Raw genomic sequence first — 15443 nt, 5'->3', positions numbered from 1 at the left:
TCATAACATTCTGTTTTTCATTGCAATCAGGGTTAAATGACACTTAAACCTATTTTTCAATGATGCATGGACTGACGGAACACCAGCTTTCAAATTTCCAAGTGACCCTAGCTTCTAGTTCTCAGATGGTTCTTCAAAAATATCAGGAAGAGAAAATAGACAGCATTTTCCCCATTTTACTTGCATTTCATGGCTAATAATATTGTGTATTTATACTTTTGAATACTAGATGGATTTTTTTTCAATTACAGTTGAATTAAATTTAGATTTAATCATGGAGTTTCAATTACATATTGTATTGCTTTGAAATTTGACATAAACAGCCTAACCATATATAAATTATTTTTCAAATCATGATCTAGTTCATCATGAAACTCTCTGTGATACTGTCTATGCCAATATACTTGTTCAATCAGTAGGAAAAACACCAGGCTTGGGAAGTTATATTTTCATATCCATTGAAATCATTTTGTAAAGTAAATATATCTCTAAATGTACATATGTTAATATTAATGATAAAAGTAAGCTAAATTTGAACTAATGCTGCTTTATACAATGCAGCATACAATATCACAATTTCTCCAAACGAAGTGTGCTGCTTCAGAGATTAAAACAATTATTTTCACACAAAGTACACTGAAAATACATTCTAAATATATATGATATTTACCTAATATCTCTCAGATAGGTTAAGGAAGTGGGTACAATAAGTGAAGCAACAATATAGCAAAGAAAAAAAATGGAGGAAATTCGGATTTATCGAACAGTTGCCGATATTTCTGGAGTGTTTTATGAAATGAACTATGATGGTAGTGCTGCTGAATTATATTGAATCATTCCACTTTCACCATGACAATATTGCAAAACAAGACAATTTTTTATTTGACTTGAATTGGGAAATTTTGTAGACAAATTGGGAAAAAATACTACTATTTTGCATTGGGAATGGGGCCGAATTTCGGCCCCCTACAACAGGGTGGAAAATCCCTGAATTCAAGTTTGTTCAAATCATGGGCTCCGGGGGTTGGATGCCCGGGGCCACAAGGGGGATCAAAGTTTTACATACAAATATATAGGAAAAATCTTTTTCTCAAGAACCACTGAGCCAGAAAAGCTGATTTTTACATGAAAACTTTCTGACATAGTGCAGATTCAAGTTTGTTCAAATCATGGCCCCAGGGGGGTAGGATGGGGCCACAAGTGGGGGGGGGGGTCAAAGTTTTACATACAAATATAGGAAAAAGCTTTAAAAATCTTCTTCTCAAGAACCATTGGGCCAAAGAAGTTGACATCTACATGAAAGCTTTCTGACATAGTGTAGATTCAAGTTTGCAAAGGGTAGTTTGGGCCATAATAGGGACTAAGGTTTTACATGCAAATATATATGGAAAGTCTTCAGATATGGGCCAAGGTGACTCAGGTGAGCGATGTGGCCCGTGGGCCTCTTGGTTTTTTTTTTGCAGTGAGATCAATCTTAGTTTTTGTTTTTGTTTATTTTATTCTGCTGCACCATTTTATACACCTGTATAGACACGAGGCATGGCACAGTGATTCTGTCCATCAATTATCACAATGTGTCAGATAAAAATAGTACAGAGTCTTCTTAGAACTAAAATTATATTAATACTCTTCAATATTTAAAGAAAGTGCTGACAAAACACACTCAGCCAATTTTTTACCAAAGATTTGGTTTATTTGAATGTTCTGAATATTGGATGGGTGTATTTTGCAGCATGAGTGTTGATCCTGTTCATATCTAGTGTCCAAGGGATTGAGATGAAATTTTGGGGATGGTGAACTTATTGTACATCATTTGTCGATACGCAGAACAAAGTTGTCTTTCTGCACGATTGTATATGGAAGTGCACTGTGTTTTTTAACAGGCATTTTTCAGAATTATCTTAACTTTTTAGCTCAAATGAATCAAAGGCTCAGTTAAGTTTACTAAGGGGAGAGATAATTAGAAATAGTGAAAAGAGGGTGGTGTCTTTGAAACATCTTCTCAAGAACCACTGAACCAAAAATTCTCACAAATGCACCTGCACATATATTCTGATTGGCTAATACCAAAACACCTACCATTTCTTTTAAATTGAAGAAATGGAATTCACATCACTGATATATATTATAAAATCTAATGCAAATTGGATGGTGAAACATGCAATGTAAATCTGCACGTACCTGCACTTTTCTTCATAAAGCCCTTTCATTAATCACTGAGGTTTCCTTTTAAATAAAATGCTTTGCTATTGAACATATTGTTGTATATTTAGAGTCTCGGACAACAGGCTGGCATTACATGCAAGCACAACACACATGCATGTGCACTAAATCTAAAGTATCTTACTTTCTAAATATTCACAGATATGAATTCTGTAATTTAGATATACTTTATAAATGTCTATTGAAATGTATATGTAAAATGAAAAGTGTAGAATTTCATATGCATGCTTGGGTATGCATGTCCACTGCGTTTCCAATGGGGGGGGGGGGGGGGGGGGGGGGCTTACATCCTATTATTTTTCAATGAAACACTTTGAAATTTGCAATAAAATGTAGGTATGTTCTGATATTTCCAATTGTTTGTCATGTTCAAGAACATGGACATATGCTGATATGCTGAATCCTGTATATATTGAAATTTTAGATATATGATAACTGCCGACTGATTGAATACATTGTTATAAGAGCCACTCGAGGAACATCTGTAACAGTGTTTGTTACATTCAGTTTATGTTCAGTGAGGTATCTCTTTCAATCTATTGATCTGTTCGGAACCTGAAATAGTACTTATAACATGATTTATCTTATTGATCTGTTCGGAACCTGAAATAGTACTTATAACATGATTTATCATGTAAAATAAATTGAGATTAATTAATGAATTTGGAGATTAGTATTCACTGATCTCAATATGTTTAATTTATGTATTTTTATTCAATGCTGAAATTGTATTCTCTCTAATGTTTCATGTCCCTAACATATACCTGTAATAACTAATTCTGATCCTTTTCCTGAGCTTTTTTGCATTATTTTCAAAAGCTGTTATACTCTGGCAACTTACACTGCAAGGAAAAAGTATCGAGTTGAATAAAGGAGACCTCGTTTATTAACCTAGAAAGATTTGGATAAGATTTGTGGAATCTGTTATGTTATTTCCCTTGACAGTGTTTCAAAGTAAGAGACTAATTACCAATAAGTAAAAAATGGTGGAAAGGCGGAAACAAGCAATATTTTTTATCTAGGCCTAATGTATGGTATTTTTTTGACTTAGAAACTTGCATCTCATACCCAGAAAATGGTGGGGGGGGGGGGGGAGATCCTCCAAAAGAAAGTGATTTCTTTTTGTCATGATATCTGATGTGGAAGCAGTCATTACCAAAATGTTTTCACCCCACTGGGTAGTAGGACCTGCTAAGACAACAGAAATTATAAGCCCTCTGAAAGGTTTAGAGTAGAACCCAAAGATTTTGTTTTGTACTTCAAAAAAGGGCTGCATATGTGAAAAAAGCATTGTTCCACTTTGCCTTGCAAACCAATCGAATGCAGATGCTCAAACTCATCTCCTGTAAAATTTGTATGACCACCACATGTAAAACTGAACAAAAAATCAGCTTCAAAAATATAGTATTTGTAATGTTCTGCTAAAGCATGTGCTGTTTTGAAATTGATTTAAGCTTTCATACTATGCTTCATTCAAAGTTTATAAAAAAATTGGGGATATTGCATAAAGGTTGTCAAACGACTATGGAGTTGATGAAAACAAATGTAGAATTTAATAAACATTTGGAACATTGTATTAAGATAAATTCCACAAGCTAGTCAGACATCTCACTCTGTGGATTTGACTGGCTTCATACCAAAGGGTTTTCAGAGTAACTGGTACAACTTCTAAAACTGATACTTAATACAGCCTTGGTTAACTTTTCTGAGTAGATTTTGATTCTGTGAATTATTTTTGGCAACTTTTTGGATTTTTTTAAAATCTTCATTAGCATTCTAGGATGTTAGAGAGTTTATGAACACTTCACCAACATATGTTGTAACTTTGCCTAATTCCCTCAGAGCGTATCATTTATTAACTCATGGTATTCATTCTTTGTTAAGAAATATCTTAACTGTCTCCAACATACTGTGCAGTATACGAGAGAAACCATCAGAACAAACTTTGTGTCTGGTTGTAATGCATTAAATCTCTGGACAAATAAACTTTGCAACTCTAGAACATTTTAATTCAAGGGAGATCGGGTTTAAGTGCACCTTATATGAACAACATTTTATGTATGTATGTATGTTGATTTGACTTTCCACACTTTCAACTTCTTTTCCTAGAATGGTTGCATGCCCAGTGTGACCAGACTTGGCACAATGTTAAAAGTAGTTATCCTACAGAATGCGCTAGCATTTAGTATTATATTATTCATTCCTTGAGTTCTGCTAGAACCAGACTTAGTAACTATAAACTGGGAATTACTTAAGTCAGATTTTACATAGATATAATTCTTACCATTGATATTTCTGAGCAAAGTTCATGTGTGGTATTTTGTTATGTCAAATATAATTCAATATTTCAATAGTCTCTACTATAGTAGATATACTTAGATAGAATGTGCTCTCTGCTCAATCCAAACTTGACATGCTAGTTGACCATGGCAAGTAGATAACATGTTAGTCCCCTACTGGTTGTAAAGCTGAAGGAGGACTAGAGCTTTCTTCTCCGTCTGTCCCTCTGTCTGTCAGTCTGTGCCATTGGTTTTCCAGACTTTTTTCCGTTATGCTTTTGTGGATTCATTTGAAACTTTTTTATATTTTACATTTTTTCATTCATCAGAATCGGGGTTGTGTTTCAATGGAGTGTTTATGAACAAAACATTAATCTAATTCGATACTGGTAAACATGGTGACTTGGTACCAATGTATCAGGTCACAGTTCAAGGTCAAACATCAAATGTACGTTCTCTCGAATATTAAGTACAGTTGTCAAGTAGTGGGGGCGTCGGTAGGGGACATGTACTGCTTATGCAATACTTTCAGAATGCTTGTTTTATCAGTGTTGGTTTCATCATGCTCATGTCAGTTATATTAAGAGATGTTTTGTTTTGTCATTGTAAAGTTCAAAATGACAGAGAAATAAGAACATGGAGTAAAACATACATTAAAACATTATCAGGTGATTAATCCCTGAGGTAATGTTCGCAGGGGCCTATTATCAGCTTGGAGGCCGCTTGTGTTTTGATTGATCAAAAACCAATAGTTGGTTCAAACTTGATAAGACCAATTCAACTTAATTGATAGATTATCATCCCCACCCGCCCCGATTTTTTTTATTTTGCGAAACTTGCGATTTCCGGAATATTTCTCGCGTTCTTACAGGTGTAAATCTTGAAGAAGTTAGGTATATTTCTGTTTGAAATTAAAGCTTACCCTGGAATTAGTCTGTGAAAATAGCATTATGATAGATTGATATCCATCTGGCATTAAATGATGCGCATCTGTTGGGGGGAAAAACTCGTTTGTCTTTGTTATTTTTGTCAGAAAATGAAAATAAAAAAATAAAATCCTCCCACCCGCCCCATATTTTTTGCTGACCTTGGGTGATAATCTACTAATTAAATTGAATTGGCATAATAATGGGGTGATTAAAAGATAAAACCATTAAATAAATACTGATTTGAGTAGTTAGAAATTAAAAAAATACATGACAATAATAAACAAGAGTACCGCAAACGGTACATAATATGCCTGTGAAATGCTTACATAGGGTGTTTTTCTTGTGCTATAATTTGTATAACTTTGCTTCAGGTAGTATCAGCCATCATGAGGCTGTGACAAACTTTCATATGAACAAAGGGTCTTGGCTTAAAAATTGAGATTTCCTCAAAATGGACCAAGTTCAACAACCTGCAATTTTTTCAAAAATGGAAGAAAATCAAAATCCTTCACCAGATACACATCTTCAGTACCTATACAAAGACTCCACAAAATAAGAAGGTCCTCACTTGAAAACTGTGGGAGGAGTTGGGCAGACAAATTCTGTACCCTTCATAGAATATTAATTTCTAAATAGACTAAGTTCAACAACTTGTAATTTTCTCAAAAATTGTAGAAAATCAAAATCCATCCCACATGCACATCTTCAATACCCATACAAACACTCCACAAAATAAGAAGGCTCTCACTTGAAAACTGTGGGAGGAGTAGGGCGGACAAATTATGTACCCCCCATATAAGAATCATTTCCAAATAAAGGGGCAAAACTCCTGGAAAAAAGGTCGAAATGAATCAAAATTGCAGTATGATCCAGAGTGACCCACAAAGAAACTACACAGCAAGTTTCAGCATGATATGTGAAAGGGAAATGAAATTATAAAGAGAAAACCCCGAACGGACGGACGGTAAGACGGACGGACGTACAGACATACGTCCCATCTAAAGACGGGCGTATAATAAATGAAATATAGTTTGTAATTATAGAAAGCAACATTTGTAGGTTAGGTTTCTTTCGTACTGAAAATGTCGATATTTTCAAATAGTCTTAGTATACTAAAAAAATAATGAAACTTCTTTTTAAGAAATCTTGAATTCGCAGATGTGTCAGTGAATATTTTCACCATGAGTTATTTTCCCCTCTACAGTATCAGTGGAATGAAGAACAAATTGCCGTAGACCTACAATGATTAAATAAAAGACAAGAATTATAATCATAAGATAAACAACTTAATCCAAACATGTGTTTCCAGGCTTGACCCAGCTTTATACAAGAAATGTCATAAAGATGCCGAGAAACTTTGTTCGGCTCCGAAAGACTGGGCCAATCCCGACTCAATGAAGCCTGATATAGGACCCTTAATAATGCCCTGTTTATACAGCCACATGAAGCAGCATGAGGATGGTTTGAAGGTGAGGTGCCCAACAAAAATGCTCCCACAGTGTTCTGTACTGTTTGACATCAAGGCAATGCATGTACACTAAAAAAAAGGTTGTCTCACTAGGTGAGCGTGAGTAACCCTGCTGTCTGTAAATATGTGTGCTACGAGAGTTTTTGACTACAAGTTTCTCCCTGATGTACTTGTATGTTGGGTATGTTGCCTTGTAAACCCAGGTCCTTTTAAACACTAATCATCCTCTATCAAGCTCTAATTGTTCTTAGCAGCTTTTACAAAGATTACTTCAGCTCTTTGGAAGGGGTAAATTTCTGTTTTGTTATTTTGACTCTTCACACCCAACCACAAAGGAGGATATTGCATCTTAGATGGTACTTTTTCTGTCCCAGAGGGAGGATTGCAGTCCCCATTCTGGCATAAAGTAACCCTCTTTAATTTAAGATTTTCCAACTAAAAGTATGTGTTTCAAACTCCATTAACTCCCGCTAGAATGTCCACTGCACTTTACAATCTTAGAAATATTTGAAAGATGTATAAAGTTTTAACGACAGGAAGTACTTAGGTTCTTATTTTATCACTGTGCTGGAGAAATTTCTAGAAACGTGCAGGTGTTTTATAAGATCCAAACCATACCAGGGTGGTATTCGAAAAAACTTATTATCTTTGATAATTAATTGAATTAGAGACGCACAAAAAATCCATGTATTTTCAGTTTAATGTCATGATTGTCCAAGAAATGAAGTTTGTTCTTTAAGTAGAGTAGTATAGATGTGTTTAACTTGTTAACCCTTCCACTATTTGTATAGCAAACTACATGCATGAAATACTAGTACTTTGTGTTAACTTGTCTGCTGTGCACATCTGCTTGTACAAAGCTTTATGCTTATCATCTGCTTGCATGCTTCTATTAACAATTTCCACTACTCCATTATAAATCATTCACCATGGATACAGTCAGTGACACAGAGGCAGAGCTGTAAGGAGGCTTAATTATGCAAATATGGGATGTTTTACCCCACAGATTGGACCACCAGTTGTTCAGCAAATGTCGGCGCAATGCCAGGGAGCTTTGCGGAATCAAGGGTGATTGGCTTGAGACTCGACACAAAGATGATGAGAGACCAGCTTATGTCATCGCATGTTTGTTCAGACATTTTAAACAGGAAAAGAAAATGAAAGGGAATACAAGAGATTCGTCCAATGCACAGAAAGGGATACAGGTCACTGTTTATCATCCTCGACTTAGACATGAAATCTGGTCTAGTGTCTTATGTTAGGATCTGGAGGTCTCTGTTTATTAAGTTGTTAACACTGCCTCTGTGGCATTACATGTATCAGGTGTTCATTATCTCAGTGACTGTGAGGAGGATGCTGTGTCTGTGTGACAGTATCAGTTCATTATCTCAGTGACTATTATCTCAGTGACTGTGAGGAGGTGCTGTGTCTGTGTGACAGTATCAGTTGTTCATTATCTCAGTGACTATTATCTCAGTGACTGTGAGGAGGTGCTGTGTCTGTGTGACTGTATTAGTTCATTATCTCAATTACTATTATTTTAGTGATTGTGAGGACGATGCTGTCTCTAGAAGATGAATTGTATTGGATGATTTATTATAGACAAACAAGCGATGATGGTAAAACTGAGGTGTTTTGTTTGATTGTCAAAGACTAGCAAGCACTGATGTGTTTTGTTTCATTATGAACGACTAGCAAACAGTGTTGTAATACTGAGTAGTTTTGTTTGTTTGGTTGTTATAGATGTTCCTTGAGAAGAATCTAATTAGGATTGATTACTGAAGGCTGTGATCTGTTAATTGATTTTGATATGTGTTTTGGACCAGAATCCTCACACCAATGATTGCTATTAATTTCACCTAACAGCAATGAAGTAGCGATTTTTAGGAATGTGATACAGCTTGAATTATGTTGCCCTGCTTACAAAGGTGGTATCAGTTTATCATTCCGTCTTACTTTTTTTCTAGCTGGCATACAGGTTTAACTTTTGTCATCATTTGACTGTGGTGTTGGTGAAAATTATGTCTTCCAATCAACATGTGTTGTTGCATGATAGGGGTTGGTTTGAAATTGCATGCATGGATGGATATGTGGATGAATTGTGGAGTGAAAAGTGTTCAGACTATTAATTTTATTTAGTGCTAGTATTTAATATTTGATATAATATAGTAAAAACTAAATTTGTCAATCTTCATATTGCATATCAGGAATCTTGTAATAACCCAGGATATCATTATTTTTTATTTAAAATGTCTGGTTTCTATTTTGCTTTACAAAGTCATAAGAATCGAATTATTCAAATTGATTAAATGTGAATGAATATATGGCTTTATGTAGTCTGACTAAAAGAACAGAATTGTCAGTATTACTGGAAATAAAAATTTTATATTTCAAATTGTGGGCTTGTTTGCAATTATTGTGTGTGAGGTATGACAGCAAATCCTCTATTTTTTATTTTCATTCTTTATTATTTGATGACACAGGTCTCCAAGCAGTGCAAGTCTGAGATCAAACGAGTCATGAGACAGAGAGCTCACCGAGTTCAGCTGAAACCTGAGATCGAGCAAGCTTGTCTCAAGGACCTTGGGATGTACTGCTCAGATGCTGATGACCCTGGTGCAAACCAAGTAGGATTTTTTTAAAAACTAACCCCCCCAAACCCCTCCCCCTGAAAAGTTGCAATTTGCCTTAATTTTCATCAAAGCAATCACATTTTGTAATGAAATGTAGATGTTTTACCCCACCTCATCCCCGGTTTTCATGAACCCTGTAATTGGAGACTTGGGGGCATATAGTTTATCCACAAAATTTTTAACCTTGGCCATAACTTTTGAATGGGTGGTGATAGGACTTTCATTTTTGACATGTGTATTCCTTTTGACAAGACCTTTCTTTTCATACCAAAACTTTTGATCTCATGACCTTGACCTTTGAGATTGGCCATACTTTGGCATTAGTGTTTTCACAAAAACATCTTGTTTTATCAGTAATGACACACTGAGATCTATTTAAAACCTATGATTAATCAAGCTGAAAATGACATGAAGTATACCATGGAATCAAAACTGGAAACTCAAGAATGGTTGATATTTTTTTTTTGCTGAAAAAACCCCCAGAGTAGATCTGCCTCAGCATGTTGTTTTATAATGTCAAAACATAGACTTTGATGTCACATCCGTGATCTTGTCCTAGTTATGATCAATATTAGGGCCTACATATTCTTATATATTAGGACTAATGTGGCACACTGCATTCTGCAGGGAGCCTCAAGAAAAGGATGAAATTACAATAATCTACGTAAGTTCGTCTCAAGTCAATGAGATATGAATTTCGGAGATCAGAAAAGATGGTTGTAATGATTATGGGAGGCTCTTTTTGTCATTGAAAATTCGTTGGACATATGTGTACATTCAAATTTTCTCTGTCCTTATCTTTAGAGCCTTGCTACATCAGCAACCCTTAGCAGAGTAGAAATGATCCAGTCACATGGCTGGGTTTACTCAAAAGTTGCCAGCCATGTTCAGAATCTACCAGTCCTGAGCTTCAGTTTTGTGATGTTTATTATTTTACTGGAATGAATTTGGTGTCAATTGTCCTTGTATACTCGCTGTTAGAATAAGCTGGACAGTAAGGCTATCGTATGATATTTAGTCCCCATACTGGCTGTTAAGATAAGCTGGACAGTAGGGCTATCGTATGATATTTAGTCTCCTTACTGGCTGTTAAGATAAGCTGGACAGTAGGGCTATCGTATGATATTTAGTCCCCATACTGGCTGTTAAGATAAGCTGGACAGTAGGGCTATCGTATGATATTTAGTCCCCATACTGGCTGTTAAGATAAGCTGGACAGTAGGGCTATCGTATGATATTTAGTCCCCATACTGGCTGTTAAGATAAGCTGGACAGTAGGGCTATCGTATGATATTTAGTCCCCTTACTGGCTGTTAAGATAAGCTGGACAGTAGGGCTATCGTATGATATTTAGTCACCATACTGGGTGTTAAGATAAGCTGGACAGTAGGGCTATCGTATGATATTTAGTCCCCTTACTGGCTGTTAAGATAAGCTGGACAGTAGGGCTATCGTATGATGTTTCGTCTCCATCCACTTCAGAAATAGACTGACTCAGACAGTCAGGAGGGCAATAATTTCAAGCCCTGTCCTTAGGACCACTCCCTGCATTTGCTGTAAGTCATTATTACTCAAAGGAATATTATTCTTATCACTCATGAATATTCCTCATCATCAAGAAATATTTCCCATCATGACTTAGGAATATTATTTAAATTTTATTTTACGGTGTGACCATTGAGACCAGTGAAGACCTTTAACATCTTGCAACATGACTTTAAGCATTCAATCCGCCTATTCATTTAAGGTAGTACTCTACATCGTCATAATGGCTGACTTCCTGTAAAAACATGGATGAAAAAATCGATATCAGCAATATTTGACTTTTCCTTTTCAATTTCAATACCTAGCCAAGTAGCTCAGTAGGTTTGAATACCGACTGCTGAACTGTAGGTCGCATGTTCAAGTCCAGCAGGGGTTTTAACTTTTTTCCAGATTACTTTCTATTAAAACTGTATTTTTTGACAAAATTAAGTAAATTTGAAAATTTTTAACTTCTAAATATTGTTGTACATATCCTCCACTTTTCATCCACATCAAATTTCTCTGGTGTAGCATACCTCCTTAATGTGGGAAATATAACACAGTTGATGTAAACAGTGCATTGTGAGGTCATAGCTAGCTTCAACTTTTTTTTTCCAAACCAAGCAGTTATCATAAAAACAAAAAAACCGAACAAATGTATGTGAAAACTTGTGTGGATTTTAAAAATGTTTGTGGTGATTTCCAAATTATTTATTTTATCTACAAGTTTTTTTTATGAAGTTCTGTAGTGACTGCAACATTTTTAAAGTGCACTTTTGGTATTCTCCGTAATTTTTCATCTGATGAAGAGCAAGTCACATGACTCACATGTGCAATCATTAGGGCGAGCTCGTCGCGTTGCCTATTATTTTAAACTCGGGAATGTCACTCATTATCACTTATTAATCATCACTCAGGAAACTTGCTATATGATTGAAAAATTCTCAAAACTAACAATAAAAAAAACAACATCCTTTACTCATCTTCACTCAGGAATGCTACTCATTGTTCAGAATTGTTATTGGTCATTTAACCCTCAAATGTTTATCATCGTCGCTCGAAAATATTCCTCATCACCATTCAGGAATTTTACTTGTCACAATCGGGTTTCCCTTTGGCAATTCACATGTTTAATCAGTCTTGAATAAATGTTAACAATGATATATCTATATTGTATTTAAATCCGTTTTATAATATTTTCTTTAGGAAATTCAGTGTTTACAAGAACATTATGACAGTTTAGAGGCTGAGTGCCAGGATGTCATAGGGAACTTTACAGAGGATGAAGATGAAATGCCAGAGCTGGACATCATTCTGATGAAGGCTTGCACCCCAATGATTAACAAATTCTGTGACACCGTATGTTTTTCATGTCCTTCTAATCAAATCTTATTTGCAAAATAAATTTGTAATTTTGGTCAGTGTATGAAAGAAAATTGTGTTTTTAAATTTTTAAAGATTTGTACAGTATATGTCTTCATATTTGGTATAATCCAGTAATATGTTTGTACAGATCTGAAGGTTTATCATTTATTTCATTAATAGTGTGAAATTTGAATGTTTTATGAACATATTGATATACTAAGTATAGAACATGATTATGCACAAACGCAGGCATTCTCATCATTTTATAATATCTTGTCTTTCCATGTTTATTGAGCAGGATGAAGATGGTGAAGGAGATGACTCAGATGAAATCATGGACTGTCTGATAAGAAACAAGAACAAAAGAGAAATGAATGAGAAATGCAAAGCAGGCATAGAACACCACCAGCTGGTTAGTAAACCTACACATAGAACACCACCAGCTGGTTAGTAAACCTACACATAGAACACCACCAGCTGGTTAGTAAACCTACACATAGAACACCACCAGCTGGTCAGTAAACCTACACATAGAACACCACCAGCTGGTCAGTAAACCTACACATAGAACACCACCAGCTGGTCAGTAAACCTACACATAGAACACCACCAGCTGGTTAGTAAACCTACACATAGAACACCACCAGCTGGTTAGTAAACCTACACATAGAACACCACCAGCTGGTTAGTAAAACTACACATAGAACACCACCAGCTGGTTAGTAAACCTACACATAGAACACCACCAGCTGGTCAGTAAACCTACACATAGAACACCACCAGCTGGTCAGTAAACCTACACATAGAACACCACCAGCTGGTTAGTAAACCTACACATAGAACACCACCAGCTGGTTAGTAAAACTGTATATAGAACATCCAGCTGGTCAGTAAACCTACACATAGAACACCACCAGCTGGTTAGTAAAACTACACATAGAACACCACCAGCTGGTCATTAAACCTACACATAGAACACCACCAGCTGGTTAGTAAACCTACACATAGAACACCACCAGCTGGTCAGTAAACCTACACATAGAACACCACCAGCTGGTCAGTAAACCTACACATAGAACACCACCAGCTGGTCAGTAAACCTACACATAGAACACCACCAGCTGGTCAGTAAACCTACACATAGAACACCACCAGCTGGTCAGTAAACCTACACATAGAACACCACCAGCTGGTTAGTAAACCTACACTTAGAACACCACCAGCTGGTTAGTAAACCTACACATAGAACACCACCAGCTGGTTAGTAACCCTACACATAGAACACCACCAGCTGGTTAGTAAACCTACACATAGAACACCACCAGCTGGTTAGTAAACCTACACATAGAACACCAGCAGCTGGTTAGTAAACCTACACATAGAACACCACCAGCTGGTTAGTAAAACTGTATATAGAACACCACCAGCTGGTTAGTAAAACTGTATATAGAACATCCAGCTGGTCAGTAAACCTACACATAGAACACCACCAGCTGGTTAGTAAAACTGTATGAATTGAATGTATTTTATTGTGAAGATATCAAAAACAGAAAGATTGGGCAGAATTAGTGTTGAAAAATCGGGAAAATTTCATAATCAATAATCGGTCATAATCAGAAGAACTGTTTCGATCAATGATCGATATAATCGGTATTTACATGTAGTTAATAATGTTTATTATTTTTGGGATTATTTCTATTTAGTTTTATGGATATGTGCAGCATACACACTAGCTGGTGTCACTGAATTCCCACTTTTCAATGTGGAGTCCACTCTGACTCTCCCCCGCACATGTCTCGATATAAAAGCGGGATTACCGTATTTTGCCGAATATAATACACACTTTTTTTAGAGAATATTTTTGTGCCAGAAAGGGGTGCGTATTATATACCACAATAGGTTTTTGACCTTTTTTTTCCAGATGAAACTCGGCGATTAAGTAGGGTAATATTTCACTCAAAGACCAAGGCCTCGGATACTGTACGCCTTTTCACGTTCACCTATTTATTAACTAAAAAATTCGACCTCAAGAAAATTACTACAGAAACGTAAAATTGCAGAAAATGTGATATATATACTTACAATATCTAAATAATTCAATTATCATGAAACAAACAGCCAATCAAATTGCATTGGATCTGACTATTCATTACATCGCATGCCGCCATTATTGAAAGCATGTGTACACAATAATGCCTTGTCACGTGCTAAAATTGTTGGAAAATAATTTTGTCACTTGCTAAAAGTTAGTTTACTGTAAGTTTTATGAATAGGCCTAATTTTTAATGAAATACTAATTTGAATCTTTGAAATAACTATTCTTGCGTAAAAGCGTGTGTTTTACGAAGCCATTGTTGTGTACACTGTGCTTTTGTTAGATACCCCCTCCGGGTAAAGAAATACCTAACAAAATTTTTTTTCACACATTTTAATAGTCATTGTAGTTAACGAGGAGTTGATAATTTGCATCTTTGTACCTACCATGGTGTGTTGATTACAGTAAAATAAGGGATAGTTTAATTGTTTAATTTTATTTTTATAACATCGGCTATTTGATTGATTTTAAGTTTCAACAAAGGAAATATTGAGTCAGTTAAGACTTTAATGCTACAAAATCTTGTGCTTTGCTGAAATGAACAGGCTTGTCCGGGTTGATATTTCCCTGAAGATTCTCATTGAAGATTACCGCGATGTAGACCTCATCTCAAAAAGTTTGCAAATTATTGCGCGTTGTTTAGAATTCATTATTTCTGCAAAAATATTAAGTGAAAATTAACACTAAGTATAAAATAAAGATTACCGCTTGGTCAAAATTTTTGCTGCGTATTATACACCCGAAGTGCGTTTTTTCACCAACTTTTAGGCTCAAAGTGGGGGGTGCGTATTAAACACCACTGCGTATTATATTCGGCAAAATACGGTATCAGTCAGATGAATCTCAGATTAGATATTAATTAGTGTACAGGCGACAATTGATTATGAAAAATAGCATCGATAATCGGAATTGAAGCGCCAAAAACAA

General features: G+C 35.6%; 1 protein-coding gene across 2 annotated transcripts in view; it reads left to right on the top strand.

Annotated features, from left to right (window-relative positions):
- LOC125650909 (Golgi apparatus protein 1-like) overlaps positions 1 to 15443 on the top strand; it is a 59415-nt gene that overhangs the window by 20031 nt on the left and 23941 nt on the right. The window contains exons 10-13 of one of the 2 annotated variants that reach the window (XM_048879492.2): positions 7906 to 8104; positions 9383 to 9526; positions 12263 to 12415; positions 12720 to 12833. In XM_048879492.2, coding sequence (XP_048735449.2) covers positions 7906 to 8104; positions 9383 to 9526; positions 12263 to 12415; positions 12720 to 12833 — 610 coding nt within the window. Of the gene's footprint in view, positions 1 to 6740; positions 6901 to 7905; positions 8105 to 9382; positions 9527 to 12262; positions 12416 to 12719; positions 12834 to 15443 lie in introns of both variants that reach the window. The other variant, XM_048879494.2, reaches the window with a different exon arrangement.

Source organism: Ostrea edulis, chromosome 1, assembly GCF_947568905.1.
Source record: "Ostrea edulis chromosome 1, xbOstEdul1.1, whole genome shotgun sequence".
Taxonomy (NCBI): Eukaryota; Metazoa; Mollusca; class Bivalvia; order Ostreida; family Ostreidae; genus Ostrea; species Ostrea edulis.
This window is presented reverse-complemented; position numbering and strand designations above follow the sequence as displayed.